This window comes from Trematomus bernacchii, unplaced genomic scaffold, assembly GCF_902827165.1.
Source record: "Trematomus bernacchii unplaced genomic scaffold, fTreBer1.1, whole genome shotgun sequence".
Lineage (NCBI taxonomy): Eukaryota > Metazoa > Chordata > Actinopteri > Perciformes > Nototheniidae > Trematomus > Trematomus bernacchii.
Window position 1 is genome coordinate 1,785,799 of NW_022987608.1, and position 13,422 is coordinate 1,799,220.

At 41.6% G+C, this 13,422-nt stretch overlaps 2 protein-coding genes across 3 annotated transcripts in view; one reads left to right on the forward strand and one right to left on the reverse strand.

Annotated features, from left to right (window-relative positions):
• The window catches only part of LOC117483282 (histidine ammonia-lyase-like), a 12,644-nt gene extending 4,955 nt beyond the window's left edge, over window positions 1-7,689 (forward strand). The window contains 10 exon segments of the mRNA XM_034131549.1: window positions 578-725; window positions 824-919; window positions 1,014-1,072; window positions 1,340-1,420; window positions 1,781-1,846; window positions 2,781-2,946; window positions 4,428-4,562; window positions 5,977-6,085; window positions 7,415-7,484; window positions 7,570-7,689. Coding sequence (XP_033987440.1) covers window positions 578-725; window positions 824-919; window positions 1,014-1,072; window positions 1,340-1,420; window positions 1,781-1,846; window positions 2,781-2,946; window positions 4,428-4,562; window positions 5,977-6,085; window positions 7,415-7,484; window positions 7,570-7,626 — 987 coding nt within the window. The 3' untranslated portion in view covers window positions 7,627-7,689.
• Window positions 7,690-7,693: 4 nt separating this feature from the next.
• On the reverse strand, window positions 7,694-13,210 carry nfyba (nuclear transcription factor Y, beta a). 2 transcript variants are annotated; one of them, XM_034131552.1, is made up of 7 exons: window positions 13,119-13,210; window positions 11,436-11,529; window positions 11,209-11,339; window positions 10,790-10,987; window positions 10,271-10,349; window positions 10,093-10,172; window positions 7,694-8,187 (listed from the first exon to the last, which is right to left on the reverse strand). In XM_034131552.1, the coding sequence occupies exons 2-7, from the start codon at window positions 11,527-11,529 to the stop codon at window positions 8,155-8,157; spliced, it is 615 nt and encodes a 204-aa protein (XP_033987443.1). In that variant the 5' UTR covers window positions 13,119-13,210; the 3' UTR covers window positions 7,694-8,154. The 2 variants fall into 2 exon arrangements, with proteins under 2 accessions (XP_033987443.1, XP_033987442.1); XM_034131551.1 differs by having other exon boundaries at window positions 11,430-11,529; window positions 13,119-13,198.
• Window positions 13,211-13,422: the final 212 nt, after the last annotated feature.

The following is a 13,422-nucleotide window of genomic DNA, read 5'->3' on the forward strand; positions in this document are numbered from 1 at the left end:
CTGTACTTTCTACTTCTTACATTTTGAACACAAATACCTGTACTTTCTACTTCTTACATTTTGAACACAAATACCTGTACTTTCTACTTCTTACATGTTGAACACAAATACCTGTACTTTCTACTTCTTACATTTTCCAAACAGGCTGGTTCCTTTAGTTTGAATGTGTGTTTGGTGGCGTGATCATTATTATTTAGAGTCATTGCGTGCCTATTGATTTGAACACGATCCGTGTATCCATCATTTCCTGGTCTTCTCTAAAGAAGAGGGACCAATGAAAACGTTGTCATGTTGCCGTTGTTCAGCATGGAAACATTCATTAGCTAACAATGACATTATTGTTCTATTAATATAAAGGGAGGTCAGGTACTCTTTAAAACAGCTGCTAGTTATGGGTACTTTTTACTTAAGTACATTTCAAAGCCCTCTTTACTTTTACTTGAGTAAAGAAGTTTAGTCAGTACTTCTACTTTACCAGAGTATTTTTAAACACGAGTATCTGTACTTCTACTTGAGTAAAGGATGTGTGTACTTTTGCCATCTCTGGTCATTTGGATAATTGTTGTTGTTTGCACAGGGGATCGCTCTGATCAACGGGACTCAGCTGATCTCCTCTCTGGGAGCCGAGGCAGTGGAAAGATCTCTCGCTGCGGCCAGACAAGCCGATATCATCGCTGCTCTGAGTCTGGAGGCCCTTAAAGGCACCACCAGGGCCTTCCACAGCGGTACACTTTCATGCTCATGTGCTCGGGAACACACACAAACAAACACACACACTGTAGAGGTTCAATTGATCCTGATACACACACATGTTGTCCCGCAGCTCTGCACGCTGTCAGGCCTCACCCCGGACAGATGGAGGTCGCTGAGAGGCTTCGATCTCTCTTAGACTCTCAGGTCTTCCCTTCTCTCATCTCAGGTAGGACTCAAATCACTGATAACAGACGCACGCACGCACGCACGCACACACACACGTACACTGTTTCTCCTTCTAAATGATGTCCTTCCTTTAGAGAGTCATAGATCATGCAGTCGTGTTCAGGATCCCTACACCCTGCGCTGTATCCCTCAGGTATGTTAATACTCAAATACAAAACTGTGGACTTTTATCACATGGCAATACTTATGTTGATGTATAATGTTTTTATAATTGTTATGCTATGATGTTTGTATTTTGTTTTTGTCTTTGCTTTTGTTTGCTTTGTACTGCCCTTTGAGGCATTTCTTGTGATTTGGGGCTACAATACATTTTGATTTGAACTGATTAAGGTGAAGTTATATATAAATATAATGTAATAAAACAGAGGCAGATGACTTCTTTTGTGGCTGTTTATTGCAGGTTCATGGAGTGGTGAACGACACTATCACTTTTGTCCAGAAGGTGATTTCCACTGAGCTGAACAGCGCCACTGACAACCCAGTATCCTTCAGAGACGAGATTTATGCTGGCCTCAGTCAGAGGGTTTACAAAAGGATCTCTTACACCATCAGAGTCATTTAGAGGATGCCTTTAATCACATGACATCCCCACAATAGGGGCTTTAAATGTGATGCGTTTAATGTCTTCCTTTACTTTGACTTTACACATTTAGATGACATAGAAGTCAGAGATGTATAGGATGTGTTCTTGGTTTTTCACTTAAAGCTCCTTATTCCATTTCAATTACGATATGTCATGTCTTCCTCCAGCATGTGCTACAGATGTTATACCACAAGATGGCAGTGTTTACCGATCAAGAAAGAATGAAAGGTGCTTTGTGAACCCTTAACTTATCCACAGCTGGTTTTTGCAGAAACCAGGGAGATCATATCTGGAGGGAACTTCCATGGAGAGTATCCAGCCAAGGTGACGTCACACTGAACTTAGTAATATGATCCCTGCTTGATTTATTGTCCACACACACACACACACACACACACACACACACACACGCACACACACACACACACACACACACACACACACACACACACACACACACACACACACACACACACACACACACACACACACACACAAAAATGGTTTGGCCGATCTGGACAATTTCGGAGTGGTGTTGGAGGGTTATTTAAGGATGCTGAGTCCATTTCTGACAATTTCAGGATACAAAATGTCAGTTTTAACCAGAAAATGGCCATATGTGTACTCCCGGTGGACTGATTTTGACTAATTTTGGTCGGTTTTGAAGTTTTAGGGGACTCATTTTGATTTGACAGATTGTCTATTTATTTGAAAACAAAGGTACTTGTCGCCACTTTTTTAGTTTTTTTCAGACTCTCTAATTATCCCTAATCCGTCCCTAACCCTAGGATTTATGTTTGTTATTTTGAGAAAAGTTCATGTGGAGGAGTACCCACTATTAAAAAGTGGCGACAGATAACCCACAAGTACCAAAACAAATTGTTCGCAGGAGAGATAATCATTTTGGACACTTCATTTTATTGAATTGTAATGATTGTATTCTAACTGTATTTGTGTCATTGTGTTATGTACCCATTCAGTGGTATTTTCACATTTATCTTGTCATCTTACTATATTCTCAGATATGTTTGTTGTTTTTACATTGTCATTTGTGTTTGTTGATTTGTGTATCCATCTGAGACCAATGTGATTTGTGATATTGGGCTATATAAATACACTTGAATTGAATTGTCATCTTGTGCTCTCTATTTCAAGTGGTTGCAACACTCATGGTAGTCAAAATCAGCCCACTGAGAGGACAAATATGCCCACTGGCAACTAGACTATTTTTAGCTTGTGTGTTACCTTGCTGCTTTAGGCCCTGGACTACCTGGCGATCGGAGTGCACGAGCTGGCCTCTATGAGCGAGCGCAGGACAGAGCGTCTGGTGAACCCGGCGCTCAGCGACCTGCCGGCCTTCCTGGTTCAGGACGGAGGTCTGAACTCTGGATTCATGATCGCTCACTGCACCGCTGCTGCCTTAGGTGAGTCCGCTTGTTTTTCTACTAACTAGATATATCGCTCCTGTCAGGCAGAGACCTCATTCTGACTATAGGCGTTTGCAATTTTGTGGAAAACTGCACCAATGATTTCACATTTTAGAGTAAAAAGAAATGTCCAGACTTTTTTTATTGGGTTTTCAGACAAATAACAGACAACAGTATACACAGATATATCAAATTGGGCTTTAGGTAATACAAAAACAGGTCAGAAATACAAGATTAGAGAAGGAGAGTAAACAGAGCACCTGTCTGGTATTTTATAGTAAATTAGAAGCAATTCAAATTACTATTCCAAAGATGCACTTGTTTTTTAAACGAAATATGTGACCGGGTTCATTTGTCAGAGAAACGCACCGCTAAAAAACAGTTGAATATAAACACTATGGGTGTACAGGTAACAATTATACCTTTCCTTTAAGAAAACATTTGGCTGTGTTAATCTTCTTATCCATTACAGTTTTAATGTAGTTATTTATTTTTTATATTTTGATTGTTCGTTATTTAATCATTTACATTTTATTGTATATTTTCGAAGACATACATAACAAGAAAGACAGCGATACAATACTGCAATATTTTAGTTTTTATAATCATATTTAATAATAATGATAGTGTTTATTTTTCTTGATATTTCACTCTCATATTATATCTCTATCCCTCTATGTTTTTACCTATTTACATTTGCAATTTTCGGAAATGATTGAAACTGTAAAACTGAACTGTTGATCCCTGTGTGCCCTGAATATATCATCAAACAACACTGTAAAGACAAACAAAAACACATTTTAACAACTAAGCCTCACAGGAAAAGACAGATTAAGGATGAAAGTGCAGACATGTCCCTGCCTGATGCTCATTGTCTGCACCCCGTGGATGCTTCACATTTCACGTCAATCCATCAAGTAGTCACGACATTTCACTGAGAGACAAAAATGTCCTCTTCATGTTGGTGCTAGAGCAAAAGGTCAAGAGGTTACATTTTACAATCCATCCAATAAGTGTGTGTTATTTTTAGTCTGGACCTCAGTGGTGGTGGTCGTAATGAAAATACACAATCCATGCTGCTGGTTAGAGAGATGAGTAGTGAGGCAACAAAATACAATATTCATCATTTAGTCCTCAAAAGATCTTCCCAGGCTTTAAAAGTGTACCATTAATACAACACTTACTGGTCACACAAACATCATCTGGATCAAAGCCTTCTATAAAGCAATACACTGAAGTACTTTTACCAGTAGAAGTACAATACAATACAATACAATACATGGTATTCATGTAAACCAGCAGTCAGAGAGAATATGTTAAATGAAACTTTAATGGGATGATGAATGGTTTTTGTGTTAATGTAAGACCAGTCAAATTTGACCAGGAACACCAAAGTGAGGGACACGACAGGACAGATAATACCATCATTTCCTTCACACTTTCTCCACTGTTTGTGAACTCACTGTGTGTTTCCACAGTGTCAGAGAACAAGGTTCTGTGCCACCCGTCCTCCGTGGACTCCTTGTCCACCAGCGCAGCCACAGAGGACCACGTGTCCATGGGAGGCTGGGCGGCTCGCAAAGCCCTGAGGGTCGTGGAGCATGTGGAGCAAGGTGACGCACACGCACACACACACATGCACACACACGCGCACGCACACACACGCGCGCACACACACACACACACACACCACACACACACACACACACACACACACACACACACACACACACACACACACACAGAGACTCACATATAGATATGGAAGTGACTGTTATTTTGTATATATAGATTTTTGTGTTTCTATCTAAATGTGTGCATATATATACATGTGTCTGTTGATCCTAAACATTACATTACCTTACATTACATTACATTGCATTTAGCTGACGCTTTTATCCAAAGCGACTTACAATAAGTGCATTCGACCAAGATACAAACTTGAAGAAAACAGAATCATATAAGTACATCAGGTTTCATAGAGCCAAAAGATTTCAAGTGCTACTCAACTGGCTTTAGATAAGCCAGTCCTTTATTAGTATATAAGTGCTTTGTTAGTAATTGTATCGCTCGAAGTAGAGTCAAAAGAGATGAGTTTTCAGTCTGCGGCGGAAGATAGGCTTTCTGCTGTCCTGATGTCAATGGGGAGCTCATTCCACCATTTTGGAGCCAGGATAGCAAACCCACATGTTTTTGCTGATGGGAACTTGGGTCCCCCTCGCAGTGCGGGTGCAGCGAGCCGTTTGGCTGATGCAGAGCGGAGTGCACGTGCTGGGGTGTACGGTTTAACCATGTCCTGGATGTAGGAAGGGCCAGATCCATTCACAGCATGGTACGCAAGTACCAGTGTCTTGAAGTGGATTCTAGCAGTTACTGGAAGCCAGTGAAGTGAGCGGAGGAGCGGTGTGGTGTGGGAACATTTAGGAAGGTTGAAGACCAGACGAGCCGCTGCATTCTGGATGAGCTGCAGAGGTCGGATGGCACATGCAGGTAGACCAGCCAGGAGGGAGTTGCAGTACTCTAGGCGTGAGATGACGAGAGCCTGGACCAGAAGCTGCGTCGCTTTCTGGGTCAGGAGGGGACGTATCCTCCTGATGTTGTAAAGAGTGTATATATAGGATATACATATTTGTATACATATTTTTATACATATTTGTACTTTTATATTCAGGATTGTGGGAAACGGTATTTCGATCTCTCTGTCTGTACACACAAACTGAAAGATTGACAATAAAGTTGACTTTGAAACTCATTCTAAACACACTCTTGACTGAATAATAAAAACATGGAAACAAAGCAAACTCAGCGTAAGGTAAACGGGATTCAAACTGATGTTCTAGAAAGAGGCATTTAAACAATTCACTGGTAAGATTTGTGTTAATTATTCACAGATGGCACAACTTGTTCCCTCATGTTGAATCTCTGCTGTTTGTGAGTAAACAAACCTGTGTGTGTGTGTGTGTGTGTGTGTGTGTGTGTGTGTGTGTGTGTGTGTGTGTGTGTGTGTGTGTGTGTGTGTGTTTGCAGTGCTGGCCATCGAGCTGCTGGCCGCCTGCCAGGCTCTGGAGTTCCTCCGTCCTCTGAAGACCACCGCTCCTCTGGAGGGGGTCCACCAGCTGCTGCGCTCCGTGGTCAGGTAACACCTCCACCTGCACCAGTGGATTTATAAAGAGAACTGGGTACAGTTTCAGTGGCAGGGCCTTTTTCTTTCCTGTGAAAGTTGCTCAGTGAGGCATGAGGCCTAGGAAGGGCCTGAACTGTGGGGTTTTTCTTTGGAAGTTTTTCCTTGTACGATGTTAGGGTCTAAGGACAGAGCGTGTCGTATTGTCGTATTGATATTCTGTACAAACTGTGAAGTCCACTGAGATAAATGTTGTGATATTGGGCTATATAAATAAACATTGATTGATTGATTGATTGATTGATTGATTAGAGGTACACAAAAACCCCAGAATCATTGGGGGATTTAGGCACTTAAGTTGCCTACCTGAGTTTTCCTTCAGCCTTGCCTCCGGTCCTAACGTCTCATCTCAGCATACTTGCCAACCTTGAGACCTCAGAAATCGGGAGCATTTCAAAACCACCGCGGGGGGGGGGGGGGGGGGGGGGGGCTGCTAGTGGATCGCCGGAGCGGTTAGATTAACATTAACATGTTTATTGTAGTTGCGGTTACAGGAAAGGAGTGAGCAGAGGGTAGAGTTATCGATTCTTGTTCTGTTTTCCGTGACTATCTGCCTCACCCATGGATGTATAATAAGAACGCCTCACCCTCTCAGACTTTCAGTTGCGCGCGCTGCTAAAGAGACGCGCTACCATGGAAACCAAACAATGGTGTAGCTGTATTAAAGTCAGAGTGGAAACAGTCGTGAGTAAATCTGATTTTGTCAGAAATGCGGGAGAAATATGACCCCGGGAGGAAACCGGGAGAGGGCAATGAAATCGATAGTCTCCCACGAAAATCGGGAGGGTTGGTAAGTGTGCATCTCAGTTGAATTAATACTGAGGGAAATTAACCGGTTATTTGGTTTAAATGAGGCCTATAAGAAGGATTTTACTGGGACGTTTATTTAGCTTAAACAATCTAGTATTAGAAGTATTTTTGGGCCCAAATGACGTTATGGATTAAAACGTAACCGTCCCATTTACCCACTACGAAAATGTGCTTAAATGGCCGAGCTCTTTCTGGGGGTTTGGGTGACACTTGACCTTCTTCTGTAAATCCTAAGGCTGGAGCTCCTTGCTGAGATTTGGAGCTATTCGCCATTTTAGCTAATTATAACTGAGCTAGATATAAAGAAACATCAGAGCCCTCTGAATACTGTCATGATTTCCAGAGCAGTCTGAGTATTTTTCTTACAGGAAGTAGGAAACAGTCAAGTTTCCTCGTCAGAAAATCTGTATGAAGACATATCATTTTGTAAGACTGATACTATGTGAATGTCCTTACTTTTATTCGTCTCTCCAGTCCATGGGACAGAGACCGAGTCATGAGTCCTGACATCGAGGCGGCTCACACTCTCATCAGACAGCAGAAGGCAAGTCTGTCCCCAAACACACCCAACATTTCACTGAAGAACTGTAATGACTTCATGTTATAACCACTTTGTTTTCTGCCCTCAGCTCTGGAAGACAGTCCAGCCGTTCATGGAGGAGTACAGGAAGAAGCTGACCACATGAGGACAGAGAGGAAAGCTTTGTACAACTTGGGACTGTTTTAAGCAATAAAAAAAGTGGAGAAATTATCGACTTTTGAATTTTTATTCAAAGGATTGACATCACATTAATGCACATGGTAAATCGTGTTAACTTACAAAAGAGCTGCATGATCTGATGTGACAGTAACAACGTGCCCTCTCGAGAAGCTGTTCGAAAATAAACATCCAAGACAACAATTCAATTCCCAATATTCCCCCCCCCCTCCCTAGATGAAATGAATGCATACAAAGCAAACACATTAACACACAAATCATTTGACAACTAAATCATGTAATAATAACACTAGCCTTTAAAATAAAGCCTCACATTTCCCAGCTGGTTTGAATGCAATCCAACACATCTGGTACCTCACAACTAGGAACTACACTTTCTACTGAACAGGTAGTGATTTCTCTGTACATCCTCCCCCCTGTCCGCCTGATGACCTTTACCCTGTGGGAGGCGGGGTCAGAGGTCATCAGGAGCCGCTGCATTTGCGTCGAGGCCTCGTCATGAAAACTGGATCTGTTGTACGGTGGGAATCTGCAACGCGGGCACAAAGTTACGTTAGGAGTTATTTACAGACGTATTTATCGTACAGTTCAGGGAAGAAACTCTAAAAAGCAACAAATCCAACTGGTGTACAAAGATCCAGAATACTAATTTTTTTCACCACAGTCATAAATAAAACTTATATCTGACCGTAACCCTTTTAAATTGTAATCTCATGTTAAGTTATTAGATAAGATATACTGTATTAATCCCAATTTGGGAATGTTTTCATCACAGCAGTATGCAAACCTCTCAAAATAGAAAATAAAACTGAAACTGAAATATATACATAAAAAATTATTTGATTGATTAAAGTATTAATAGTAGTTCTAATTATTATGTATATAAGCCGCTAGGAGCTAATTCCATCTTCAATATATATTTTTGATGTCGTGAAAACATCTTCAAACAACTAGATTTGTTTAAACACATCGTGATAATTATTCATTTACTGAATAGAGCTTGAACGCGTCATAATGTAACCTTACTACCTCCCTTCCTGCTATCTTGTTGCTTTTCTCACCCCTGATCATCACACACATTAGCTGTCCTACATTGGTGTTTTATCCTATCTTTTACTTGCTGTGTTTTATGCCTTTTATTCTACATTTTATAGTTGTATTGTGTACTGTCTGTAAAGCACTTTGTACATGCGTGTTGAGAAGGGTGCTATATAAACAGGGGTGCACATAACTGGTACGCAGGTACGGCAAACATCGGAAATGCGAACCGTCACTTGTCTCACTAAGCGCATTTGCGTACCGGCGGACTTGTGAAGCATTTCCACTGGACGACAGAGCCGGTCGCCGTGCGCACAGACAGGGCTAATGTTAACGTCGGTGTGTACAACGGAATTGTGCCGCAACTTCCGGTGGGAGTTCCACACGCCTGCTCCACTAGCGCCCACCCCTCCCGTCGACGTTCAATACCCAAACCCCCACCGGTCGATGTTCGCGAAACAGAGGGGCTGAACACATAACCTTGCGTGGGCAGCCCTGAGTACCAAACATTGTCTCCTGGTACTCATTTGAGTAACTCACTAATGGCGCATTTCCACTACAGTGCGGAGCGCGGTTTAAACGTGCCGTGCCGTGCCCGGCCTGTTTTTGGTTGCGTTTCCACTTGGCGTAGTTCCGGCTAGCGGGTACTTTTTCAGTTTTCTGGCTCTCCAAAATCGAGGTTCTTTTCGGGCCAACAACCGGGCTGAGTATGCTAAACTAGTGAGAGAATCGCTGGCAACTACAACAAAATGAACATATTTTACGGTGATTTAATTGTAATACACGTTTCAAAATGATGCCGAAGTAACAACATACTGATGCCGGTTAGTAAAAACCATGAATTAATGCTTTGACAAGTCTGCAGACAGACGGCAGGCGAAAAACCTTTTAAAATGCGTGTTTTCTAAATGGAGATCGGCTAAGCTAACGCAGTATATGCTCCGACCGTCCACACTCACAACAGCGGCCTACAGACATAAATAAAGCAGCGACTGTATTCACCATGACACAGACAGTCTGTGGTTTGTACTTGTTTAACTTCTGTCTAGTTTCTGAACAGATATGAGGAGCTGTGAGCTCTGAGTGCTAACAGCTAACGGCTGATGTTGGTTTTGTGTTTCGCATCGAAGATGACGTCGCGGCTCCGCCTACACTGCGTTACTATAGTTACTACCCCAGTTCCTAAACTGTAATGGAAACGCAGCATAAAGTGAGCCTGGCCTACCAAGGCCTAACTATACCGTACTAAGCCGTGTAGGGCCTGCAGTGGAAATGCGCCATAAGAAAGTTATGTGCACCCCTGTATATAAATAAATGTGTACTTACTTACAGCATTAACTTCCCAAATGCATCTTTTTACTGAATAAAAGGGGAATTCCTCAACGTAAGTTTGTACCTGTTGATATGAAGTGGTGTACACCATGACGTTCTGCTGCTGACCGTCTGCTGTGATAATCCCCGCTGGCATGGGATTTGCTGATGAGGGCAGAAATGTGCGTTTTATTGAGACTGATCTTCAACGGCATAACACAAAATGACTAAGTCAAAGAAATACATTGAAGCGTTATACTCACAGAAGCTTTCGTCCGTGAGATCGTCTCCCAGGTTGTCTCCCACAGAAACTCCAGGAATCCCCTTCTCCCCCTTCATGGCCTGAAAGAGAAGCACATGTGAGCACATCTGGAACTAAACAGCAACGTGGCGTCAACATGTTTATCATAAGTCGCTTTGCATTAAAGCATCGGATAAACATAATGTAATGCAACTATTTTTATAGTTACTATTATTACTACTATCTTTTGAAACATTCAGGAGGAGACAACATACAAACAACAAGCATTCATACTTCAATATGCAGATCAAGTTAAAGTCTACTATGATGAGGGCTTTTGCTATAGATGCATACCCATTAGCTATGCTGTAACCCATATTATACATCGTACAAAAAAAGGACAATTTGAGGTTTAATAGTTGAAAATAAAAGGCTTCTGCTCCAAATTTAAACATCTGAATAAAACAGCATGAAATGATTGTAATATTGTAATTAGTGGTCATGCCAATAAAGCCCCTTTGTATTGCATTGTGTGTCTCACCTCTCTGAACTTCTGCAGGTAGAGCTTCAGCGGCTCCACGTACATGTCGAAGCCCAGCGTGGACATGGCGAACAGGATGTCCTCTCCGTTGATGGTCTTCCTCTTCTCCTGGTGGCAGCGCTCGCTCGCCTCCGACGTGATGAAGCTGATGAACTCGCTCACACACTCCTGCACACACTCCTTGGCGTCTTTTGCAATCTGTGGAAAACAGGAAACAGATATTTACCAAAGACACAGCAGGAGAACTCTCTGCTCCATTAGCTTCTCTTGGACTTAAAATCACACTGTACATTTGACATATTCACTTTAATATTTCATCCCTCACATACTTATGTATATATAATGACTTGCTTCATATGTTGTTATTGTTGAACTTCATCTAACAGCTTGAACATTTTGATTATTCCCTCTTTACTAACCTTTCCGGTCTGAGGGACGGCGTTCTTCATGATGCGAGCCACGTTGGCGATGGGGAGGTAGATGTCCTGCTCCCTGAAGTTCTCTTTAATGCCACTGTCGTCATGGTCGTTCATATTCTCCTCTCCATCGTCTATACACATGAAACAAACACAGAGTTAGAATCAGCTGTTTGGGACCGGAGCTGAAACACAACACTGATGGTAGCGTTCTGATGACATACACTCACCCTCCTGGGACTGGAGGACGTAGTGCCCGGAGGCCATGTACTCTCCAGTGATGCCCAGCTGGGAGGCGTCGGTGGTTGAGTTGTCCCCGTCCATCTGCAACACAAACACACACCTTATCATCTGGAGTTATAGCAATATAGGTGCAAAGTCTAAAGCAAGCATCTCACATTCACTTCATGGAATGACACAAACGAGCAGATGATTTCAATGCATATCAAATGGAAATAGGGTTTTCAAACTAAAAGAAAAGTGCGAATCCTCAACTGTTTGCTGTAATTTGTTCCTAAGTTTTATCTATTTGTCATTTATGCAGTAAACGATAGACAAAAGGGGGTTTCCAGAATGAACACAAAGTCATACACTTGATAGTCTATTACTTGTTATTAATGACGTAACATGTAAAGTGTCACTTCAAATCTTATTTTGAGTTTAATTAAAAGATCATGTTAGAAGATTCAAAGGCTTTATTGATTTGATTTTGTTGTTCTTTTTCTTGTAGTTCTTTACTTGCTTGTGAAGCGCTTTGAGCCCCAGGAAAAGCGCTATATAACTGTAATGTATTATTATTATTAATGTCATATACATAGCTACAGTGTAGAAGTAGACAAACTTGGGTCACAGGTTCCTCAAACAAAGCAATATAAATATATACAAGACATAAAACAAATGTAAAAGAAACCCCAATGAAAATTGTGAATAGAAATGAACCAGGTGTGTGTTGTGCTTTGTCTCAATGCATTAGCTCACTGACTTGGACCAAAATCAGGTCTGGTATTGTTCCAGATGTTGAAAAAAAAGGTTACATTTATATTTTAGAGACAGAAACTATGTGTGGCCTCGTTGGGATGATATTTACAAAGGTTTATAAGGAATACTGCCAAAACACCCCCCTCCCCCTTCACAATACACGCAGTTTAATATCATGAAATGTGTGTTTTCTGGCCTGGGGGAATACATTCTCCTGAGACCCATTGACTTGTCTGTAGTGGACATTTTGTTCACATTCATCTCCTTTTTCTCTTCAGATCAATTACTTATTATTATTAAAATAAAGCTGAATGTATCCTTGTATTATTATCCCTCTATAAGCATAATATGTCTTGGCTGAATTTTCACACTAAACTCGGTTCCCAGATGGATATATTTCGTAGGAAACTGGCATTTTGAAGCACAGTTAGCATTTTAACTGAATTGTAAAACCTGCTAGTTAAGCGCGGCAAGGCCAGTTAGCTTTAATTTAGCAACATGCTACATACATGGATCTGTGTTTAGCTTTCGAATGCTAACTAGCATGATGCTAACAGTGACAACCAACGAATGGAGCCAGATAGTTAGCCCATTTGCTGGTATTAATATATCAAAATAATGAGCCCAGCATAATAAAGAAAGGCTGTTACCTTCTGAAGTTAACATATTCAGATACATAGTGTCCCTTGAACACATTTTCCTTGTGAATCTAACGCCTGCAGAAACGGACGGCCTGTTTTTCTTTGTTTCTTTTGGAGCAAGAAGACGTGGCCTCGGCCGAAATGTTAAATTGTTTTTAAAGTTGAAACTTCCTCCTGATGAGCAGCCCTCATTCACTCAGACAACAAATAAAAAAAATCAGACAGAGACGGACATTTCCATTCGAAGCTAACGAGAAATCGGTTAGCAATCATTGGCCGGAGAGAGACACAAACCTGCAATGAAGCCCTGGTTGGTTACCTTCCTCAGACGGCTGTTTGGTTGGACAGAAAATGGCTGCGAAAGGACCAGTCCCAGCGCGTAGCCGTGGTTGTAGTTCCGCTTCTAACCACTAGAGGGCCGTGCTGCATTCACGGACTCGTCTCAAGCTCCGATTTTACAAGTCACTGTTTAAATCCAGCTGTGGGAACTATAGACATAGAACATCTTTGGTTGTAGTAACTGTAATATTTTCACACAGTTAATTCACTTAACACGTAGTAGCTGATTTCCGACGTCTGTGGAGAAACTACACACGGA